Source organism: Cherax quadricarinatus, chromosome 39 (genome assembly GCF_038502225.1).
Source record: "Cherax quadricarinatus isolate ZL_2023a chromosome 39, ASM3850222v1, whole genome shotgun sequence".
Taxonomy (NCBI): domain Eukaryota; kingdom Metazoa; phylum Arthropoda; class Malacostraca; order Decapoda; family Parastacidae; genus Cherax; species Cherax quadricarinatus.
Genome location: NC_091330.1, coordinates 17,024,254 through 17,050,151, shown reverse-complemented (window position 1 = coordinate 17,050,151; position 25,898 = coordinate 17,024,254). Strand labels below are relative to the sequence as shown.

At 38.6% G+C, this 25,898-nt stretch overlaps 1 protein-coding gene across 2 annotated transcripts in view; it reads right to left on the bottom strand.

Moving 5' to 3' along the window:
• LOC128686185 (RNA polymerase II-associated protein 3) overlaps positions 1 to 23,901 on the bottom strand; it is a 45,528-nt gene extending 21,627 nt beyond the window's left edge. The window contains exons 1-6 of one of the 2 annotated variants that reach the window (XM_053772976.2): positions 23,533 to 23,781; positions 20,493 to 20,660; positions 12,112 to 12,237; positions 10,652 to 10,779; positions 9,649 to 9,781; positions 8,557 to 8,931 (exon numbers count right to left, since the gene is read on the bottom strand). In XM_053772976.2, coding sequence (XP_053628951.1) covers positions 8,557 to 8,931; positions 9,649 to 9,781; positions 10,652 to 10,779; positions 12,112 to 12,237; positions 20,493 to 20,660; positions 23,533 to 23,697 — 1,095 coding nt within the window. In that variant the 5' untranslated portion in view covers positions 23,698 to 23,781. Of the gene's footprint in view, positions 1 to 8,556; positions 8,932 to 9,648; positions 9,782 to 10,651; positions 10,780 to 12,111; positions 12,238 to 20,492; positions 20,661 to 23,532 lie in introns of both variants that reach the window. The other variant, XM_053772987.2, reaches the window with a different exon arrangement.
• Positions 23,902 to 25,898: the final 1,997 nt, after the last annotated feature.

Below are 25,898 nucleotides of genomic sequence, written 5' to 3'. Positions count from 1 at the left end.
CTTCTAAGAAGTTGTTTGATTCTAAATTCCCAGTCAAGAAATTCTAATCAATCTCACTAAACTTAACCCCTTTAGAGTCCAAGGCCAAAATCTGAAGTGGTGCCCCAGTGTCCAAGAATTTTCAAAAAAAAAAAAAAAAAAATTTTATTTTTTCTTATGAAATGGTAGAGAATCTTTTTGTGAAGGTAATAAAACAAAAAGTACGAAATTTGATGGAAAACTGACGAAATTATGCTCTCGCGAATTTTGATGTGTCAGCGATATTTACGAATCGGCGATTTTGCCGACTTTGACTCCCATTTTAGGCCAATTACATCATACCGGTCGACCAAATTCTTAGCTATTTCACTAGTATTACTTTTATTCTATCGATTGAGCACAAGAAATCGCCAAGTCAACTGTTTCAACTACAAAATAAAGTGATCGGAAATCGGTAATTTGGCCAATTTAACACAAAGTTCAAAATATTCCAATTTCAAAATAGGATCCAGAATAAACAATGTAGGTATTCCTGGCGCTAAACTAATATTTCCTCTGTTCATTAGTTACGTTTTGAGGCTTTACAAATAAATTCCATTTTGATTTTTTATTCACATAATGAATTTTTATTCACACCAAAAAATAGAAGATTTACTGTTATGCAATATTGTAATAATTGTATAAATATCATCACCACATTTGTGAATGTATATTAGACCCACCAGCTGACGTGTATTAGACGTGTGAGGTCGTTTGTTTACTCTTGAACATTGGCAAAAATTTAACATTTCCGCTACTTTGAGCTCAGTTTCAAGCCATTTCCAGTGCTAAAACCAATCAATATCATCTCTATTTCTGTAATATGTCTTCCATTCTATCAAATGAGACCAAGAAATCGCAAATACAACTATAAAAAACATACGAAAAAACACTGCAAATTCGCTGTTTTAATCGAAAATCATGGTCTCAGTTTTTTTTATCTCATTATGCACAGTGTGCTGCAGGATTTGTTTTATGTGGTGCACACATACCACATAGATGCATTCTCTCATATCTAGGCCCAAATGTACCACTCACAGTTTATCAGAGTGAGCTGAGCTCATGGCTTAGATCTACGGTTTGGACCCTGAACGTAAAGCCATAGATCTACGGGACGAACCCTGAAAGGGTTGAAGTCCCCTAGAATTACTACATTATCGTGCCTTGTGGCCTTAACAATTTCTTCCCATAGTAGTCTCCCTTGGTCCCTATCTAAGTTTGGGAGACTGTATATCACTCCTAGAGTCAATTTTTCATGCCCCTCTGAAAATTCTATCCAGACTCTGTACGTGTTACTTCAGACTTAATACCCATTTTTATGCAACAGTTCAAGCAATCTCGGTCATACAGTGCCACCCCACCCCCCATACCGATACTTCTATCTACTTGGAACAACTTAAAACCTTGAATGTGACATTTTACAGGCATGTCCCAACTTTTTGAATCAAACCATGTCTCAGTTATGGCAAATACATCAATGTTACCTGCACTAGCAACTAATCTCAACTCATCCATCTTATTCCTAGCACTATGGCTATTAGCATAATATATTTTTGAAGACCCTCCTCTTTACCCTTCCTGCTCATTTCTGTTTTTCCACTAAACCTATTCGTTTCCAACTCCTCTCCTTGGCAAAATACCACATATGACAGGGTTCCCACCTTTCTTCCTAATTATCTCTATTGCTGACCCATACCTGCTAATAAGGTCCTCACTCCTACGTCTGCCAACATCATTGCCTCCTGCAATGAGACAGATAATAGGATTGCTCCCATTACCTTTCATGATGTCATCCAGATGGCTAACAATATCCCCTATCCCAGCCCCAGGAAAACATACCCTCTGCCTCCTCTTCCTGTCCCTAAGACAAAAGGCCCTATCCATAAACTTAACCTGTCTCCAACTAAAACAATGTTCTTACCTTCACTTATGGAATTCGTCGTGACATTCTCGATAGTCTTAGTTGAGGTTTCAAGGGATGACTCACTCACATCTGCCAATGCTTCTTTGGTGCTTGTTGTGACATTCCCAGTAGACAACCTACATTCGTCAGGTAGCACCGAAAATGGGTTGGAAATTTCCACAGTAGTCTTCTGGTTCTTTGTTGTTTCTGCCTCTCCAACAGTCTTCTTGATCCTCAGCTTGGTTCCATGTTGCCCGGCCACTGACCAGGTTCCCCTCTTAACCTGAGGACTTGCAACAGAAGGATTACTACAAATCCTCTTGTTCTCCTCCGTTAATTGCCATATCTCCAGCTTAGCAACCCTAAGTTCCTCTTTTAGCTGCTGGTAGAGTTGCTCAAGAAAGGACATCTTGGTTCAGATTCACAGAGTGCACACAGACAGGTCTTCACTGGTCTTCACAGACTCCCAAAATTTTTTTTTTATTTTTATTATCACACTGGCCGATTCCCACCAAGGCAGGGTGGCCCAAAAAAAGAAAAACTTTCACCATCATTCACTCCATCACTGTCTTGCCAGAAGGGTGCTTTACACTACAGTTTTTAAACTGCAACATTAACACCCCTCCTTCAGAGTGCAGGCACTGTACTTCCCATCTCCAGGACTCAAGTCCGGCCTGCCGGTTTCCCTGAATCCCTTCATAAATGTTACTTTGCTCAAACTCCAACAGCATGTCAAGTATTAAAAACCATTTGTCTCCATTCACTCCTATCAAACACGCTCATGCATGCCTGCTGGAAGTCCAAGCCCCTCTCACACAAAACCTCCTTTACCCCCTCCCTCCAACCTTTCCTAGGCCGACCCCTACCCCGCCTTCCTTCCACTACAGACTGATACACTCTTGAAGTCACTCTGTTTCGCTCCATTCTCTCTACATGTTCGAACCACCTCAACAACCCTTCCTCAGCCCTCTGGACAACAGTTTTGGTAATCCCGCACCTCCTCCTAACTTCCAAACTACTAATTCTCTGCATTATATTCACACCACACATTGCCCTCAGACATGACATCTCCACTGCCTCCAGCCTTCTCCTCGCTGCAACATTCATCACCCATGCTTCACACCCATATAAGAGCGTTGGTAAAACTATACTCTCATACATTCCCCTCTTTGCCTCCAAGGACAAAGTTCTTTGTCTCCACAGACTCCTAAGTGCACCACTCACCCTTTCCCCCTCATCAATTCTATGATTCACCTCATCTTTCATAGACCCATCCGCTGACACGTCCACTCCCAAATATCTGAATATATTCACCTCCTCCATACTCTCTCCCTCCAATCTGATATCCAATCTTACATCACCTAATCTTTTTGTTATCCTCATAACCTAACTCTTTCCTGTATTCACTTTTAATTTTCTTCTTTTGCACACCCTACCAAATTCATCCACGAATCTCTGCAATTTCGATTCAGAATCTCCCAAGAGCACAGTGTCATCAGCAAAGAGCAACTGTGACAACTCCCACTTTATGTGTGATTCTTTATCTTTTAACTCCAGTAAAGTCAACTGTTGGTTGGACTCTGAAGAGAGCTGATGATACTGGTGATTGTGGAGCATTGCAGTGAGGAAGATGTGAAAGAAAATGCAAGAAAACACTTCATGATGACAAGGTTATCATAATAAATAGTGTGAAGGATCCCAGAAAACCACCAAAGATCTACAGAGAGATGTGGCTCCTTGAAGTTGGCAGAACTACCAGAAAGCTGGTAAGGAAACAATTATTGACTGCTGCTATGAAAAAAAAAAAAATGGCTGTGGTGGGCACTCGATCATTAGGGATGGATGAGAGATGAATGGAGAAAAGTTACATTTTCAGATGAGACACATTTTGAAATACATGAGTACAGATCAGTGGTAATGAGACAGAGCGAATCTCCTCGAAATGGATGCATTCAACAAATGCCAAAACATCCACCTAAGATGTTTTTGGGTAGTTTTACTGCTAAAGGCCCTGGATGGATTGTTATTGTTGAGAGAATGATGAACAATGACAAATACAGTCATATCCCACCTTATGTCATTAACTGGTTCCAAGAGCCGTGACGTAACTCGGTTTTTGACGACATAAACCGGGCATAATGCCTTAAAATGATAAACACTGTAAAACTAGCGTAAATGACTCATGAAAGAATATAACTACATGTATTGCTAAACCTTAACCCTTAAATGGTCCAAATGTATATATACGTTCACCTGCGCAGCGCCCTGAATATTTTGAGAAAAAATAAACAATCGGTTTTTTTATAGGAAAAAAGAGCATGTGGTACCCAGGCATCCCCAATTTTTTTCATGTGACACACACTGAGTGCGCACACCCATTCTCTCAAGTCTAGGCGACTCAGGCTTATCATGCCAATGTTGAATAAATGACAAATGAAACGTATATATACGTTTGGACCGTTTAAGGGTTAAAGAACACTAAAAACACATTTTAGTCATATTTTTTAAAGAATGAACACAATTAAAAAAATATTATGTAGGTGACATTGCTGAGTGACGTAATGATGTTTGCTGAACTTAAATTTACTCTAAAAAAGTGGCGTAAAGGTGAATCTGACACAGGACAAAATGATGTAAAGCGGGGTATGACTATACACGTATAAGGAAATCTTGGCAACTCATTTTGCTTCCCATTGTCAATAGAGACTTTTCTGAAGAAGGCATTTTCCAGCAGGATTTTGCTCCATGCCACATTTCCAGAAAAATGCTGACATTCTTCAAAGAACTTGCTAAAATGTGTTCAACATCGGTAGATTCTATGCCAAAGCATGTAGCAATGCTTATAAAAGCAAAGCATAGTCATATCTCTTATTAAATAAATTATCTGTCATATCATTACCGTGCATTTTTCAAACAGTAAACATTAATTTTATCACTGCCCCAGTTAATATGCATGCTACAGTATGTCTCCATCAAGCTCATTTCACTTTATTCCTTCCTCAACACCAAAGAACTACAGTGGAACCTCGGCACTCGAACTTAATTTGTTCCAGAAGGCTGTTCGAGAGCTGATTTCTCCGAGTACAGAACAAATTCTTCCTAACCAATTTTCGTTTTGGTTGGCTGTTATCGCTAACCCTCTTAGACCCCATGGTGATTTATACAATAATATAAAAAAAACAAAAAAATGGGAAGAAACACGAAATACTTTACAGCGAAGTTCTGGCAGGTTTTGTTTTTCTGGTCGAGTGCTGAGCAAACAGTCGACTATTGAGTGATTTGTTTACCGAACAAAGCGTTCGAGTGCAGAGCTGTTTGGGTACCAAGGTTCCACTGTACAGTACTGCATATGTTTGCTTTAACTTATACAAAATTATACATGGTTGATATTTTTTACGTGTAATTATACATAGTTGATATTTTTTACATATACATACTGCAGAATAAAATTATTTTTTTTTATTATCACACTGGCCGATTCCCACCAAGGCAGGGTGGCCCGAAAAAGAAAAACTTTCACCATCATTCACTCCATCACTGTCTTGCCAGAAGGGTGCTTTACACTACAGTTTTTAAACTGCAACATTAACACCCCTCCTTCAGAGTGCAGGCACTGTACTTCCCATCTCCAGGACTCAAGTCCGGCCTGCCGGTTTCCCTGACTCCCTTCATAAATGTTACTTTGCTCACACTCCAACAGCACGTCAAGTATTAAAAACCATTTGTCTCCATTCACTCCTATCAAACACGCTCACGCATGCCTGCTGGAAGTCCAAGCCCCTCGCACACAAAACCTCCTTTACCCCCTCCCTCCAACCCTTCCTAGGCCGACCCCTACCCCGCCTTCCTTCCACTACAGACTGATACACTCTTGAAGTCATTCTGTTTCGCTCCATTCTCTCTACATGTCCGAACCACCTCAACAACCCTTCCTCAGCCCTCTGGACAACAGAGAAATTAAAGATATTCAACTCTTCCTTTAACAACATTACAGTGGACCCCCGCCTTACGATATTAATCCGTTCCTGAGAGCTCACAATAAGCCGAAATTATCGTTAGCCGAATTAATTTTCCCCATAAGAAATAATGGAAATCAAATTAATCTGTTCCTGACACCTCAAAATATGAAAAAAAAAAAAATTACCATATGAAATATTAATTTTAATACACACAAACTGAAGAAGACATGCACAATTACAACTCTACTAAGAATAAGATACATGACACTTACCTTTATTGAAGATCTGGTGATGATTGATGGGATGGGAGGAGGGGAGTGTGTGGAAGTTATTGTTTAGAAGGGGAATCCCCTTTCATTAGGACTTGAGGTAGCAAGTCCTTTCCTGGGGTTACTTCCCTTCTTCTTTTAATGCCACTAGGACCAGCTTCAGTCACTGGACCTCTGTCGCACAACAAATCTGTCCATAGAGCTCTGTACCTTCCATTCCTTTAAGACTTTCCTAAAATGGGCCATAACATTGTCATTGTACAGGTTGCCAGCACGGCTTGCAGTAGCTGTGTCAGGGTGATTTTCATCCGTAAAGATTTGCAGTTCAACCCACTTTGCATACATTTCCTTAATCTCTCTTTTTCAATTCCATACTAATTCTCGCCCTTTTTACCACAGGGATGGCACTAGAAGCTTTCTTGGGGTCCATGGTGACTTATTTTGCAGTTACAAGTACTAAAAACACTGGGATAATGTGAAATGTACCGAATGTATGCGTAGATGCGACCGCACTGGCTGGCTTGTAAACACTGGCGCTGAGGCCACACATGGGACGCGTCCCGGACAAATCACGTAAGGCGAGCCTTTTATCGTGAGGAGAGGCAAAATTTTTGCGTTCAAATGCTTTGTATGGCAGATTTAACGTAACGCGATGCGTTCGTAAGGCGGGGTCCACTGTACTGATATAAAGTAGAACCTCGGTTGTCAAAAACACTAGTTGTCAAACAAAACAGTTTTCGAACAGATCAGTTTTCGAAAAGTATAGTAGGTCCTGGCTGTAAGACATTTTGGCTTATGGCATTCAGCTAATATGGACATTTCAAATTATGACCAAAACTCGCTATATGGTGTTCTGCTTTCCGGTGATGTCCACTTTCTGGCAGTAGCCTGGAACCTAACCTGCCATATAAGTGGGGCCCTACTGTATGTTCTGGTTTTCGTATGTGCTCTGGTTGCCAACAGACAATGCTCCAAGGGTCTAAGAATTTAAAAAAAAAAAAAAAAAACTTAAGAAATGATAAAGAATCTTTTTCTGAAGGTAATGAAATCAAAAGTACAAAATTTGATAGAAAACTTATGGAATTATGCTACTGTGAAGTTAGTGGTCCCTGCAATATTTACGAATTGGCAATTTCACCCATTTTGAGCCCTACTTTGGGTCAATTTCATTGTTCCAGTTGACCAAACTCATAGCCATTTCACTAGAACTCCTTTTATTCTATCGAATGGGTATAAAAAACTGCCCATTTACCTATTTCAACTACCCAATTAAGTGCTCTGAAATTACAAATTTAGCCAATTTCACACAAAATTCAAGAAAGGCCAATTTCAAAATCAGATCCAGAATAAAGAATGCAGACATTCCTAGCACTAAAATAACTATTTATCTGTTCATCAGTCACATCTCCAGGCCCCTCATATATTATGCTTGCCTTTCATTTTGAATTTTTTTGCTCCAGGTATACACAAAAAATATAAGATTTACTGTTATTCAGACTACTGCACAATTGTAATAATTGTATAAATATTATCAGCACATTTGTGAATGCATATAGGACCCACCAGCATACATGTATTGGACGAGTGACGTGATTTGTTTATTCTTGAACGTCGGCAATAATCGAACATTTCCACTACTTTGAGCTAAATTTCAAGCTACTTTTTGTCTTTAGACCATTCAAAATCATCTCTATTTATGTAATATATCTTCCATTCTATCAAATGAGACCATGAAAATGAGAATACACCCATAAATACCATACAAAAATACACTGCAAAGTCACTGCTTTAAACCAAAAACACGGTCGCAGTTTTTTCTCATTATGCACTGTGTGCTGCAGGATTTTTTATACTGTGTAAACTGACCATGCAGATCCATTCTTTTATGTGTAGGCCTACCAGCTTTCTCCCGCAAGATTTGAAGCCGCTAGAATTTTCCCATTAGCTCTCCTCTGACAGGTAAGAGGCAGTTAAATTTTCATTTACTTTACAGTATTTCAGTTAAATTTTCATTCAGTATTCATTTTTAGTTTCCCTGTGCTGTATAATTTTATACATTGTTTTATGTAGTTAGTACATTATTATTAATAGATTATTATACTGTAATTTGGGGTCTGAAGTGGATTAAGTCTATTTACATTATGCTTTGTGAGAAAAATTGCTTTGGTTGTCATCCATTTTGGTCGTTGAACCAACATCTGGAAGGAATTAAGTTCAACAACTAAGGTTCCACTGTACATACACTGTACTCTAATTATGACAGAATTATTGTACTTTTTTTTTAAGTTATACAATATAATATTTTATCACAAGAATACAAGTAGCTATCATCAAAGATTCGTGTTGTCATCACTTATTTGCTGTTAACTAACAACCCTAGTCATTACAAAGTGTTGTTGTCACTTACCAATGATCTGAGGTGTGGAGGCTTTTCTATAGGAAGAACACCATCTGGATCCAATACATTTACTGAATTACATTCTTTGCTATTGACTTCAACAATTTGCAATTTCTTACCACCCTGTTTCTTTTTATCGTTATCTAAATTTGTTGTATTACCACATACGTTATCCTTTTGATTCTGATGCATGACATTATTTGTTTCCTGTTTTTGTGATTCATTCATGAGAGGTTGTTTGCTTACTGTACTTTCTTGTTTAGCTTTTATTTTGCAGTCATATTTTACTGACATTTCTGTTCTCTCACATTTCACATCAGCTGCACACTGTAAATTTTCTAGCTCCTTTTTGGCTTCTTTATTCCATGGCTCTAACTCTAAGACCTGTGAATATTACAAAAATTTAATGGCTAAAGAATTTTTTATTGCTAAATAAAATCAATGAATACAGACTCCTTAAAAAGCAATCACTAAACTGTATTTTTAACCTCACCAGCCATCTCCCTTCATGTAGGGTGACCCTAAAAAACAGGAAAAAACAATCACTTTCATTCACTCAAATGCTGTCTTGCCAGAAGTTTGCTGACCTCACATTTCAAATGACTTTTCAAACTGCAATATCACTTATCCCTCCCTTCAAATTTTTAGTTCCATATTCTGAGTGAGAATATTCTATCACGTGCTATACTATAAAGCAGTGTCTTCAACACAAAAATGAGCATAATATTTAATCAAAATATATAAAAGTAAATATTAATAACGATAACTATAAAGCTGGGAGAAACTTTCGTTTTTCCTTTTGGGCCACCCTGCCTCGGTGGGATACGGCCGGTGTGTTGAAAGAAAGAAGAAGAAACTATAAAGCTGCATGGGATGCAACCTCATTACTAATAAAAAAATTTCTCACAGTGGTCATAAGACATTAAACAAGAAATAATATAATACTGTATTATAGTTCTGATAGACACAATTCCCTCATTTCTAAGGGTAAACACACAGGTTAACTTCCCTAACATAAACAGACATGAGCACATCAACACTTACTACACTTAAATATATAATCCTCTGTAAGCAAGCAGGAAACAAAGTTTGGTAACTAACCTTTTGGTAGTCTTTGATAGCCAATTCTTTCTTCCCTAGGTTAACTCGTGATGTTGCTCTTCGCAAATAGGCCTTTATATAACCAGCATCAAGTTTCAAACACTTATTGCAATCTGCTTCTGCAGCTGTGTATCTAAAATAAAAATATTTACATACATTAAAATGTAAGCTAAGTTTAGAACATAAAGAAAAAAGAAATTACTGTACCTTAAAATCCCTAAGTACAGTATACAATGACATCACTTTTCTAACACATTACATACATTCAAACTTGACTGAATATTCTTTATTAATCTGTAGACCTCATGATATGTTAGGGTTATTTCAAGAGCTAGTTTTGGGTCTTCTCATCATATTAGTAACCTGCTTTGAGGAAAATGATTACACTGAAAATATAATAATTGTCTTTTATGTATGAGGAAATTTACACTCATCTTCCAGAGGAAGCTTGACATTTTTTCAAAATATACCTTATAAACAGGTATTTGGCATCTACATCAGAATCTGAGCAGCAAGCACCAAGAATCAAGTTACATCAATCATGAGGCAAGACACTAGAACATTGAGGAACACTTCAGTGTATATTCAATTTAATTACACACCATCACTTACAAAACAGTGATTATGTATGAATGATGGTGAAAGTGTTGAATGATGATGAAAGTATTTTTCTTTCTTTTTGGGCTTTTCTTCATTTCTGGGTCACCCTGCCTCGGTGGGAAACGACCGGTGTGTTTATAAAAAAAAACTTACAAAACCCACAAAATTCAGGAACCCCACACATCTCAAATGCTCAGTGATATGTTAAGTGCATGATGACATGTTTATTACATAATGATAAACTGAAATAACAACACATCTAACAGTTATAAGGTTCATTCTAAACACTCAGGGATGACAGCATTGCCCTGCATTTTATACACACAGTTATCCCAGACAACATTAAGCTTAGCTCCTGTGGGTGTCACATGAAATCATATGGACAACAGTGTTGAAAGCTTACTTCTTTAATTTGATATATGCCATAGCTCTGTTTGCTGGAAGCACAGCATTGGTGGGGTCGAGAGCCATCCCTTGAGTGTACTTGGCTATTGCATTATCCAGCTGCCCACTACTGTAGAACTTGTTTCCCTGAAAATATAAAACTGATAACAATCAAAATAAAGCAATAAGAAGACATTTTTGACGTATACCATTTCTTAACTGATTAGGTGGACTTCAGCTCTGGAGGTGGGAAGTGGAGCACATGAACTCTGAAGGTTGTAGGGATGTACAAGAATAGTATACATGACCTTCTTCATGGCTACGACAACTACTACTACAATTAACCCATCTCTTTGGGTAGGACCTACTTCCACTGAGAAATCCTCCCTACCAGTGACTATGCTCTCGTCTGCTACACGTCCTCTTTCCACCTGACGTTAGTATATAAGCGCCAGGATCTTTGCCTCTGCGACTACGGTGCTCTTCGTACCAGCTCCAAGGCTGAGGGACTGATTACCTCATCATCTGTTTTTAGTTCTACTGTCTTCAAATTATGTCCAGGAATTTGTACTGATAAAGCCACTGGATGGCAAAACGTCTGCAATAAAGTTATCCAAATGTTGCACATGTGTTGTAGGGATACAACACTGACAATGCCACAACTTTCCTCTGCCTGTCGTCACATTGCATACCTGAGAGGAAGCGCCTTGTGAGCACAACCATGCTGTTACATGTGTTAATTAATATTCTTTGGTCGAACACACCTAAAGTGATGCTAACTGGCCTGCCAATCATTATGAAAGGATCCAAGTCGAGTCTGGACCCCAACTAGCGTCAGTAGCAGACATGGATATGAACAGGTATGTTCCAATCAGAGGGAAAAAGCTTCATGTTTTACCTGTGCTTGTTCATTACTGCTACTTTAATCTTTATTTGGATACTCAATCTTACCATATTGCTCTGACTGTGCAAGCATATGGATTACAAACAACTACAGCATACAAGTGGCAAGTTGCTGTCAATATTGTAAGACAATATATGACTGAGTTTCATATTACCACCCTTTGACTGTACCACCATGCAGTACTGTAGTACCTGTACACATCCCAGTACACATTATCCTGCTGAGGACCATAATACTGGTCAAAACTATTTGATCATGTTACTAACCACTGTGTAGCCAATCACGAAAAAATTTTTGATGCAAGTATACACATATCAGCATATGCACATCAGTAAACACATATCTTTTGTTTTATGGTCATCCCCACTCTCAATATTATTTCTAAAAACAAAATCTTAATTTTACATAATTTTTTATTTCACTTTATCTGTAAGAGAAGCTACAGTCCAAGAAAGGATTAACTAAGTGGTTAATATGATTTAACTCAAGACACTCAATAAAAATAAAAAACTGCAGGCACCACAACCTATCCTGTCAAGAAGAAATTCAAGTACACCACACAGAGTATCACTCACCGCTTCCTTCAGTGCCAGGGCTCGTTCCTTCTTATTGGTTTTAGGGTACTTGGTTTCCATGTGTTTTTTATCCGATTGCCTCTCTATTTCCTCTTCCTCTTCAGAGGAAGATGCCAGTGCTGTGTCCTGAAAATATAAGAAATAACTGAGTCACATATTCTCTGTATCTATCAAGAGTATAGTAAATACTGATCCAACTATGTTACAAATTTAACAAGGGGTAAAAAATGAACTACATCTTTAAAAAAAAAAAATAATCTGTCTATAAAGTCAGAAATCTCTGAAAGCTGAAAAACAAAATTCTGAATCTGGAAAAATGTCCAAAAGCCAGAATTTTCCTATTAAGAGAAAAAACTCTATAACCGTAATTGGGCAAATTCCTTTAAATCTGATTTTGTATCCAAGTATAACAAGTCTTCTGCAAGTGTCAAGTTATAGGCAATCCTTTACTTGAGACTATAGAACATGAGCTTTGCAACTGGGGGTTCCTAAAACCATGAACCAATATTCTCATGATTCTTATTCCAAAACCCAGTCACCAAAATGTGTTTTGACCAATATCTCTTACTAGCTGCCTGTGTACAACATTTGAGAGGATGGCTCGAAGTTGTGTTATGCATAAAATCAAACAAAGTCTGTTTTCCCTGGCTACATGGTTTCATGCATGGAGGGTGTGTGCAGCATTTCATGAACTCCTTTCTCATCCTGCACACTGACAGTTCCTGTACCACCTTCCTTGATCTCAAAGCTGCATCTGAATTTGTCAACCAACATGCAGTTCTCATCATTAAAGTATGCTGGGTAGAAGGCACTTAATGTAATTTAATGTTCAAAGTAATACCCTACCATCGCACACTTGTCTATGAGACAAAAAGTTATACTAGCTAGAAACTCAAAGTGGGATGTCTCAGGATTCCTTATGGCTACTGACAGCATCCTAAGTACCATCTGGACTTGTGTAATAGATGGTTATACATCCATGGTTCCTCTGCACTGTATGGTCTTGAGGACTGAGTTTCTCGGACATTTTTGGCAACTGACAAATTAATATGGGCAGAAGTAAGTGGCTGACACAAGAGATAATTGCAGAGATCATTCCACTGCATAAGGCAATTCAGGAAATGAAAGAAATAGAAGCCAACAATGCATGTGAGTGTCCAGTGGGGACCTGATTTGGTCGGTTTCTTGAGGACAGTATTCATGATACGCCTACACCTAAAGCATGTCCAGAAAATCCTAGAAAAATGTTCCCACTAACATTAATTATAACAACATGACTAGAATTGTCTGTTTTCATTTCCCCGAATCTTTCACTTAGTGTGGTGCATGGGTTTTATGCAAAACCACATGCTAGATTCATGTCAGAACCTGGGGTTGAGTATCTTGGCCCAGAAAACAATCCAGTTGTATGATGGGTTTTGGCTTGAATATGTGACCAAATGCAGATATAAGAAACAAGAGGTCCCTAGTGTTTTGTGTCACTATTACAGAGAGGCTGAGGTATGGTGTTAATGCAAAAATTGTGTTATATACTATGTAAAAACTATGTACTAAATACATACTATGTAACAACCACGTACTATATACTATGTAAAAAACTACGTACAGCCCTTATATTAAACGGATTTATTTGGCACGTTTTGGTTATTGCACTATTGAAAAATTGCAGCATAGTTTTATACAACACTTTGTAAGATTAACTTAACACGGTTCAGTTTGCGGGAGGGGAAATAAATTTGGAGCGTCGCTGGCATGATATTTCCCTAGCTCAGGCTGCCGCCTTGCTGTGGGTGAGACCACTGTCTCTACGGGGGAGACATACCACCATCCCTTGTTACCCCCATCCCATTGCAGCCTTCCATTCATGTGTGTCTAGGAGCTAGCTGTGTTTGGATTATGTTCTGATATTTTAATTGCCATATCTTGTATCTGTCAAGCAATCATGGCACCCAGTAGGCACACAAGTATTGCTGAAAGTGACAAGAAAAGGGTTAAGTGTTTAAGTCTTGGAGTTATTGTGCGATGAATAACTAACTGACTTACTTGACTGACTTGCTTAATTAACTTGACTTACTTGATTGACTTACTGAATGACTGACTAACTAGACTGATTTACTGACTGACTTGGCTGATTTACTGACTGACTTGACTTACTGACTGCCTAAACTTACTGATTGACTTGACTTACTGACTGCCTAAACTTACTGACTGACTTGACTTACTGACTGCCTAAACTTACTGGCTGACTTGACTTACTGATTTACCGATTTAAAGTTAGACTTTTTCACTGAAGAGGACCCTTACAAATCTAGAAGCAGTGCTCTGAAGCTGTGACTAGAGCAGTTGATGCCTTACCATCAGCTGTATCATGTACTGCAGGGTAAAACAGCCCATAAATCCATTACAGAATTTATGTACACACCAGTACAAACGTCAACTTCAGTACCAGAACCTCTACCATCCACCTCAGCCCAGTAGGACCACAACATAACTCTCCACTCTCTTCACAGTCATCGACAAACACCAGCACCCACAATTTTAGGTAAGAAATACTATTATTTCTATTGCCTTTGTAGTTTTAAGCAGTAAAAACAACATAATAAATCACAACATTGAACAACAATTACATATTCACTTTTATTTTTGTAAGATCTGGAGGTCTAGAAAAAGTTGTTTGGTTTTTTGGGGTCTGCAAGGAATGTAACCCTATTTTTCCCATAAGTTCTTCAATTTATCTAACATGGATTTTATCTAACACAGTATTTTCAGGAACGTAACTACTGTGTAATATAAGTGTCTACTGTATGTAAAAACTATGTATTATATAATATGTAAAAACTATGTATTATATAATGTAAAAACTATGTATTATATAATATGTAAAAACTATATACTGTACTATATAATATGTAAAAACTACATACTATATATTACATAAAAACTATGTACTATACATTATGTAAAAACTATGTACAGGCAGGCTCCACTTTGCAGTGTTTCACTTTACAGAATTTCCCTTACACAGCAGTTTTCAATTATACCCACTCTTCATTTTTTCAGACTTCCTACAATAAATATATTCAAGACTCACTATAAGTTAAATAAGTAAGTAAGTAAGTTTATTCAGGTATACACAAATACAGTTACATAGAATTATCATACATAGCAGCATATGTGTAGAGAACCTAGGATAACCCAAAAAAGTCAGACAGAGTGACTTATTTCCATTGGGGTCCTTTTACCTTATTATTATAGTATAAAGGTTATAATATTTTCTTATTGTTCTACAATGAAGATAACATCTTATTATCATACTAAAAAGACTATCTGCGACACCAAGGTCATTAAGACTATCTACAATACGAGGGTCATTACAAGGAATAAGGTAAAATTTACACATATGTTAGCTAAAAAATAGAAAATCATTCCCCTCCCTTTCTGTAGCTACATTCATCAGACACCTTTTGGCACTCTTCTTGAACTGGTTCACGCTATGACTGGCTTTGACATGTGCGGGTAGTCTGTTCCATTCCTTTATTGCTGTACAATAAAAGGTGTTTGAAGCCTGGCCACTGACTGTGGGTACTACAAAGTTGTGCTCTCTCCCCCTAGTTCTATGATTGTTTTGGTTCCCAGCCTTGACAAAATTGACAGCAAGATATTCTGGACATTGCTTGTGAGCAATTTTATAAACATGATTTAGCTTCAGTTGTTTTACTCTGTCTTCAACATTCAGCATATCCAACTGCTGTAATTCATCCTGGCCTACATGTTCTCTTGGTCCCAGCCCCAGGATGAATCTTACGATTTTGTTCTGGGTGATTTGCAGTCTATCTTTCAGTTTTTTTGTCAAGGCAGAGTACCAAGAAGAGCAAGCGTAATCCATATGGCATTGTATAAGGGCTAGACATAGGGTCCTGCGAGCCTCAGTAGGTAGACACTGTGCTTGTCTATACAGGAACTTCAGTCTGGCATTCGCTTTCTTTACTACACTGTTCCCTATCAATTCTCCTGACATGCATGGGTCAAAGGGGATTCCCAAATATTTTACTGATGAAACCAAAGTGATGGGCTCCCCATTACATTGAACATTAAAATTATTTACCCTTCTCAGTTTATGTTTCGTGCCAAAGAGAATGGCTTCAGTTTTCCCTAGGTGTAAGGATGAAAATATTTTAAGGAAAGTAATGTGTGTACAGCATATGCATTTTTTAGGCCTAGGTATACTGTTCACTTAACCCTTAAATGGTCCAAATGTATATATACATTTTTTCAACATCTGAAAGTATGTAAAAAATGTAGATCTTCTTTTTTGTTTACATTTGAAAACGTGTAAAAAAAACTTTTATCTACTTTTTTTTTTTATATTTGAAAATATGTAAAAAAAAGTAGATCTGCTTTTGTAGCAATACAAATTTGAACGTCGATTTGTTTGGACCGTTTAAGGGTTAATATATAATAATAATAATAATAATAATAATAATAATAATAATAATAATAATAATAATAATAATTTTATTAGGTAGTAGGTTGGTAGACAGTAACCGCCCAGAGAGGTACTACCACCCTGCCAAGCAAGTGTAAAACAAAAGCTTGTAATTGTTTTACATGATGGTAGAACTGCTGATGTCTTGTGTATGTCTCATAAACATGCAAGATTTCAGGTACGTCTTGCTACTTCTACTTATACTTAGGTCACACTACACATACATGTACAAGCATATATATACACACCCCTCTGGGTTTTCTTCTATTTTCTTTCTAGTTCTTGTTCTTGTTTATTTCCTCTTATCTCCATGGGGAAGTGGAACAGAATTCTTCCTCCATAAGCCATGCATGTTGTAAGAGGCGACTAAAATGCTGGGAGCAAGGAGCTAGTAACCCCTTCTCCTGTATAAATTACTAAATTTAAAAAGAGAAACCTTTGTTTTTCTTTTTGGGTCACCCCGCCTCGGTGGGATACGGCCAATGTGTTGAAAGAAAGAATAATAATAATAATATATTTATTTCTACAAGTACATGCACAAGGTATACAGGCCTAGCTGACATCAATGAAATACGTACAGTGGACCCCCACCTTACGATGTTAATCCGTTCCTGAGAGCTTATCATATGCTGAAATTATTGTAAGGCGAATTAATTTTCCCCATAAGAAATAATGGAAATCAAATTAATCCGTGCAAGACACCCCAAAGTATGAAAAAAAAAAATTTTACCACATGAAATATTAATTTTAATACACACAAACTGAAGAAAAGATGCACAGTTAATTCTCTAAGAATAGAATACATAACGCTTACCTTTATTGAAGCTCTGGTGATGATTGATGGGATGGGAGGAGGGGAGAGTGTGGAAGTTGTTATTGTTTAGAAGGGGAATCCCCTTCCATTAGGACTTGAGGTATCAAGTCCTTTTCCGGGGTTACTTCCCTTCTTCTTTTAATGCCACTAGGACCAGCTTGAGAGTCACTGGACCTCTGTTGCACAACATATCTATCCACAGAGCTCTGTACCTTTCGTTCCTTTATGATTTGTCTAAAGTGGTTCACAACATTGTCATTGTAATAGTAACCAGCACGGCTTGCAATAGCTGTGTGAGGGTGATTTTCATCCACAAAGGTTTGCAGTTCAACCCACTTTGCACACGTTTCCTTAATCTCTTTTTTCAGTTCCATACTAATTCTCACCCTTTTTACCACAGGGATGGCACTAGAAGCTTTTTTGGGGTCCATGGTGACTTACTTTGCAGTTACAAGCCCTAAAAACACTGCGATAATGTGAAATGTACTGAATGTATGCGTAGATGCGACCGCACTGGCTGGCTTGTAAATGCTGGCGCTGAGGCCACATGTGGGACCCGTCCTGGACGAATCACATAAGGCGAGTTTTTTAGCGCGAGGCGAGGCAAAATTTTTGCGTTAAAATGTATCGTATGGCGGGTTTAACGTAACGTGATGCCATCGTAAGGCAGGGGTCCACTGTACTACTACACAGAAACCCGCTTGTTGTGCCAAGCATTTCTGGCAAATTAGGTCAGTTTTGTCCTAGGGTGTGACCCACACCAGTCGACTAACACCCAGGTACCCATTTTTACTGATGGGTGAACATGGACAACTGGTGTAAGGAAACATGCCCAATGTTTTTACCCTTGTTGAGAATTGAACCTAGACCCTCAGCATGTGAAGTGAAAGCTTTTGCCAAAACGCCATGTTATCAGGCTTTTATATGCATCTGAAAGTGAACAAAAGGCAATGATTCACTTTATAGTGACTTTAGTTTTACAGCAGTAGCCCGGAACTTAACCTGCTGTATAAGCAGGGCCCTCCTCTACTGTACTATGTAAAAATTATGTACATACCATATTTTGCTTATATTAGATTACTAGTTGATTATGATACACCTCTACTTTTGTGTAAGACAGAAAGGTTGGAGGGCTTAAAAAATTGAAGAATGAACCATTGTCCCATAGCTCGATCACTAGCGCACTCAGCTCACACACTGAGGTCCAGAGTTTGAATCTCTGGTATGGCTGGAAAACATTATGTGTTTCCATAAGACACCTGCAGTCCCTGTTCACCCATCAGTATAAAATGGGTACCTGGGTGTTAGTCGACTGGTGTGGGTCGCATCCTGGGACAAAACTGACCTAATTTGCTCAAAATGCAAAATGCTCAGCAAAACTAGCAGCTTTCTATATAGTAGTATGTCATTAATGTCAGCTAGGCCTGTATACCTTGTACATGTACTTATAGAAATTAAGATATTATATTATTATTATTAATGAGGCTCATCCTAGGATGTTCACATACCCCGAAAATATTAAACATTCCAAGAATTAGAAATCGTGTCACTAAAAGAAATATACTTAATGGAGTTAACATGTTCAATCAAACCCACCAAAACAAATGCATAAAAGCTCTCTAAACTGTTTTCAGGTAAGACCTCCTCCAGATGGATCATACAAGCTGGAAATGACCTCAAATGACTTGGCTATATGATATACAGCAGAATGTCAAGCAGGGCAACAGCAACACTTCCCTGCATCATGGGAAATTACCATACATCTTTTAAACTCATTATCCTTCACTTTTCCCCCAAGCAACCTTATTAGATCACAGTGACAGCTTCATCTTGAAGCTTAGCTTGATGCCTCAAGTTACATCGATGCCTTAGTAACACAGCATTCTCTTTCATAAATTGTGTTGATTGTGTCCATAAATTGTGTTGATTTTGAAGCCAGTAATGCTGCTGTTGTCAGAGTAATGACTTTTATATAGAATTGAAGCACATAGGAATTGGGCTTCCACCCTTCAAATTGAACTGTTTGCTATAGTCCTTACACTCCAATGTGTCCATGTATCTAAAACTGACACCTTAATTGCAAGTTATTCTCTGTCATACATAGAGACTCTTAACTCCATGTGTCAATTGTGACATGCTTATGCCAGAAATAAGACACAAGTCTTCAAGATCACGATAAAACTGATGAATTGGCAAAGGAATATAACTTCAAGGAAAAAGTAGACTACAGCTTTGGGCCATCCACTGGTAGTTTGAGGATTATACAAAAAATACTTCAAGTGAACTTCACTGATTCAAGATAGAGGGAGACTGACACAAGTCAGTCCAACTATCATTCTATTGCACAGGAAGAGTCACATGACACTTCTAAAAACCAGCAATTCTTGGATATTATTACTGCTCTGCTTCAGCTGGGCAATGAGTAGCTCTAGGTCTGAGAGTTTGCACCAACACCTGCTTTACACCTAACTGAATGTAAACTTTGCAAGGAAAACTATTTAATTGTCACACCTTGAATCATTAAATACTTCAATGCAAAAAATATCCTTAATCCAGAGAACTCACAAATATTCAACAGTTGCATGTTACCAGCAATTCTAGAAAAATACTCAAAATTTGCCTATTGTAAATAACCCAAATCACTGTAATTTCCCAACATACAATAATAATTTATTAAATATTGGGTATTATAAAGAATTCTAAATTTAATATGAGCTGCATTGTAGTGTCCATGTAACAATATGACTGAAAAAAACTCATTATGTCTTTAAAATAAGGATACTTGAGTATTACACATTTCTAATTCACCAAACAACTCACTGGTATTATTTCTGAATCAATGTGTGAATACTTAAGGTCATTACTACTTTAGCTTGCTGAGCTAAGAAAAAAGTTGGTACTCAGTCCATGGCTTTATACTCAAGATGGGTAGGGGAATATAACAACATTTTCAGACTAAAATAGACTAGCTCCTGCAAGTATACTTACTAGATTAGCAAGCTTCTTCACCATAAAAGCCTATAACATTCAATGTAAAAAACTGGAATAAAGTAAGGCACAATAAAATTTGTGTTATCTTACCACATCAAATTTTTCCCAGGCAGCATAGTCACATGTTGATATTTTTTTAGGTTTTTCTATATTTTTCCCTTCATCTTTTGTTTTTCTGTTATTGCTAGGCATGGTTCCAGTGGTTTCTTTGCCTGAGGAAATTTCTAACGTCTTCTTGCACCGCACAGGATGACAGGTCTAGAAAAAGAAACTCAGGGTTAAAATGCACAAATCTTTATTATATTAAACATGCACTAAACCTGTATGGCTGCAAATTTTTAGTGCAATAGTGTAACACCACAGTTAAGGCTGAACTAAAAAAAAAAATCTACACCTAGATAACAAAATTCACTCTTCATACTGATAAAACATTCTATTTTATACAACTTTTAGGAATAAATCATGTTCACAATTAGACATCAAAATTAATGAATCCCAAGTAGAGAAAAATTGAGGGGAATTTCCTGGGTCTGCTCAAAGATAAATTATAATTTAATGTTCATATAAAACTTAAGTTAAAAACTGTATCAAAAACTGTTGACACTTAAAAATTTGATGTTATGTTCCCAATATAAACTAATAACGTTGTACTTCTCTCCTTTATCCATACCTCACCTGTAGAATTTTTGTCTGGGGCCTCTACCTCAGCTATCCACCTCAAACCAATTATCCCACAACAAAACAGAAGTTATCAGAACTATCACAGTGAAAATGCTCAATAAAGAGGGAATGCATGGTTACAGAAGACACACATGATGCATTAGACTAGTGGTTGAAGCAACCTTCGAGGTCAGTCAATTGTCATATTGGGGTCTACAAGGAATGCCATTACTGCTAACGACCCAGGAGAGGCTTAGAGAGTTTAATATGAAAATATAGAGGAGGACTGCATCCTTGAGGAAAACTTATTTTAATGAGGGAGGAAGCAGTATATGGGTAAGAGTCATATAGTGTATGGAGAATGGAAGGCAATCAAGTTCAATCCAAGGAAAGGCAGGATAAATATAGTTTCACTGAGCAAGAGCCCCTCACTGGCATCAAGACTGAAAAGGAAAAAAACTTCACAGGATTGCCATGAGCAGCACTGATCTCCAGCACAGCCTGTAGTGCTGCCTTTCCTGGTAACCACCATGCGCCCTACCCAAGTGTGCACCACCCACATTGGACTTTTCAGAGCAGACTGAGCAAGATTTAAAAAACCACCTGTTTAGCCAGAACAGTGACAGAAATAAAATAATTCAACTAATTATGGCAGCAAGCAAACTGGACAGAATTTCATGAATTGCATATCTTCAGTTATTATTCTTGGAATTTGCAAGCAATCTTCTATTAGTACTTCCCATCAGCAGGTCTGCCAGGCAGCCACCTGATGTTCCTGACACATTTCAGAGATGATCCAGTTTCCTTTGGATGAAGAGACATGACTACCATACAGTATACACTGGAGTGCGGGACCACAATCAGAATTAACACTAAAATAGAGTAGGGAAAGAATGTGAACCCCTCATAGTGAACTCTTCATGGAGGAGATAAAACCACCTCAATGAGTGGAAATTTATGATAGGAAAAAAATAATACTATGAATGAAGGAAGAAAATGAAATGGGTGTGAGGCATTCAACTTGATACGGTATATCACAGCATTAATACTATTATTATTACATTCGTGAAAGGAAACACCCCTGGGGGAACTTGAAGGGGCCCGCTCAGGTTTCTATGAAGGGAAACAAAATTGAAACTGAAAATTTATGGAAAACAAGGTTTTCTTACCAAAAAATAGTGCATAATTCTGGCAACATGTTGATGCAATCAACTTGATTCTATCATGTTTCTAAGTAAGTTTTTCCAAAAATGTAATTTTTTTGTTTTTGCTGTCATCAAGAGGACATGTTGATATAATTACCAACATGTCCTCTTGATGACAGCAAAAACAAAAAAATTACATCTTTTTTTTACTCCAAAAATCACGATTTTTATGATTGTTTCATTCTAAATACACAACATGGCAACTTCAGTGAGGACTTAAGTGAAGAGCACGGAGCGTTGTTGCTCAATAGCCCGAGAGCTGTCAACAAAGATAGGGGAATGCAACACACTCAGATGTGGCAGCAAAGAGTTTTATAGAAAACAAAAATCTGAATAACTCAGGAATAAGTTATTGACATTTGTTTTCAGTTTTTGCAAAGAGTATTAGTAGGAATGTCATGATTTTTTCACACATTATTGAGGAATAATGGTTCTATTCAATTTCAGAGTTGATTTGTAATATGTTTTACCATTTTGTTTTTATTGAATTTTATTCTCCCCAAAATTCCTTAAAAAACACAAATTTCAACATTAAGATGACTTAGCTCTTTATCTTTCATCTGATGTTGACTAGAACATTGTACTTCTTACCAATTTTGTAGGCCAGGGAGGGTTTTTATGCCATATACAATTTTACATTATCTCACAATTTTACAACATTAGTCAATACAAACACAGTGTGTAGGTCGCAAAATGCTAGTTAAATCACAGTATAAAATTTCACTGAAGTTGGACCAAAAACAAAAACAAAAAACTTTAAACATGTCCAGGCCCCTGAAGGATACCTTTAGGATGTTTTCTGGAATTATTGCCTGCCCAGTCCAGTCCCAGACTAGGTCTCCAAGGCAATTAAGTTTGAGCCAAGGAAAGGGAAGAAAAAGCCCAATTCCTTTGATTTAAGAATCCCTCACTGGTATCAAAATATCTCTCGAGAGAACTTCAAAGAATATTGGTGGCCGTGGCCTGGTGGCTAAAGCTCTTGCTTCACACACGGAGGGCTCGGGTTCGATTCCCGGCGGATGGAAGCATTTCGACACGTTTCCTTATACTTGTTGTCCTGTTCACCTAGCAGCAAATAGGTACCTGGGTGTTAGTCGACTGGTGTGGGTCGCATCCTGGGGGAAAAGATTGAGGACCCCAATAGAAATAAGTTAAGAGTCCTCGATGACGCACTGACTTTCTTGGGTTATCCTGGGTGGCTAACCCTCCGGGGTTAAAAATCCGAACGAAATCTTATCTAATCCTATCTTAATGAGGGATGTTACCTCAGGAGAGTGACAGTCCTCCCTCGCCTGGTTACACAGCTTCTCGTCTACAACCTTCATCTCTCGTTCCCAGTCGTTCAGACCTTCCAGGAAGTCCTTAAGAGCCTCTGAATTTTCCTTTATGTTTCGCTGCATCATTAAAGAGGAGTTGTGTGTGGTGTCCATAGTTACGTCGCCTCTAGAAAACTCGTCTTGTTGATGGTGGGTTATTAAGGGCCACCAAAGACTTCCATTATTGATTATTATTATAATCAAGGGGGAAGCGCTAAACCCGGAGGATTATACAGCGCCTGGGGGGGGATGTGGAAGGCATTCAGGCTTAATTCAGGGAACTGGAGCACAGATCCAATTCCCTAAATCAAGAGCCCCTCACCAACATCAAGGAACCTTCCTTGAGGGGTTCCATTATTGAGCAATGTTTTCCCAGTGTCCGCAAAAAAAAAAAAAAATATTGCCCAAATATGAATAAGTAAGTTTGTTTAAGTACAGATACACGTAAATACAATTACACATATTATAAAACATAATAACATTGGTATAAATTACCTAGCATAACCCCCAAGAAAGTCAGACTTATTTCCTTGGCACACGCCTCGACCCACAGACCATCCGCATCGGTGTTGCCCTTCGACTTGCCGCCCCTATTCTCGCCGAACACAGGTGTATTTGTGACAGTGAAGCAGCAGACCGATTCGGGTACCATGGTCTTGTGTGCCGTAAATCCGAGGGAAAGATTGCAAGTCATGAGGAGGTTAATAACATTATCAAGAGGAGCCTCACAACAGCCGGATGCCCAGCAGTAAGGGAGCTGCCCCAGCTATGCAGATCTGATGGCAGCCAGAAGCGTCCAGATGGTATCACACTTCAAGCCTGGACAGACTGTAAGCAGGTGGTGTGGGATTGCACATGTGCATCTATCTTGGCTGATACCTATCTCCAATACACCAGGGAGGAAGGAGGGGCAGCCACCAGCTTCAGGGAGTCCCAAAAATCTAGAAACTATGGAGAACTTGCCCATCATTATATGTTTGTTCCCATATGCTCAGAGACTCTTGGCTCATGGGGAAAGAGTGCATCTAAGTTCCTTAAGGAGCTGGGAAAAAGACTCATCAGGGTAACTAGAGATCCCAGGGCAGCTAGTTTTCTGTTCCAGCGACTCAGCGCTTCTGTTCAGAGGGGTAATGCCTGCTGTCTTTTGGGCACGCGCCCCAGCTCTGAAGAGCTGGATGAGATTTTCGCATTATTATTTGGAGTTACCTGGAGAGAGTTCCGGGGGTCAACGCCCCCGCGGCCCGGTCTGTGACCAGGCCTCCTGGTGGATCAGAGCCTGATCAACCAGGCTGTTACTGCTGGCTGCACGCAAACCAACGTACGAGCCACAGCCCGGCTGGTCAGTGACAAACATTTAACAATATGTACTAGACATTTATCTCTCACATCTCATGTAGTGTATATGCCGTCTTTATATCAACAATGTATCTCTTGAACCTTTTGTACCATATTATGTAATAAAATATACCTATTGGTAAAAAAAGAATGAAAAGATGGGGTGGTAAGGGAAGTGGAATATTCAAACGGCTTCAGGAAGAAATCCAAATATTCTTCCTTGAAGCCTTTTTATCCACTTCTCCGAGGCTGTGGGTCCCACAATTTACACCAGAGGTGGACCCCTCTATATACCTGGAGACCTGGAGTTTACCTGGAGAGAGTTTCGGGGGTCAACGCCCCCGCGGCCCGGTCTGTGACCAGGCCTCCTGGTGGATCAGTGCCTGATCAACCAGGCTGTTGCTGCTGGCTGCACGCAAACCAACGTACGAGCCACAGCCCGGCTGATCAGGAACTGACTTTAGGTGCTTGTCCAGTGCCAGCTTGAAGACTGCCAGGGGTCTGTTGGTAATCCCCCTTATGTGTGCTGGGAGGCAGTTGAACAGTCTCGGGCCCCTGACACTTATTGTATGGTCTCTTAACGTGCTAGTGACACCCCTGCTTTTCATTGGGGGGATGGTGCATCGTCTGCCAAGTCTTTTGCTTTCGTAGTGAGTGATTTTCGTGTGCAAGTTCGGTACTAGTCCCTCTAGGATTTTCCAGGTGTATATAATCATGTATCTCTCCCTCCTGCGTTCCAGGGAATACAGGTTTAGAAACCTCAAGCGCTCCCAGTAATTGAGGTGTTTTATCTCCGTTATGCGCGCCGTGAAAGTTCTCTGTACATTTTCTAGGTCGGCAATTTCACCTGCCTTGAAAGGTGCTGTTAGAGTGCAGCAATATTCCAGCCTAGATAGAACAAGTGACCTGAAGAGTGTCATCATGGGCTTGGCCTCCCTAGTTTTGAAGGTTCTCATTATCCATCCTGTCATTTTTCTAGC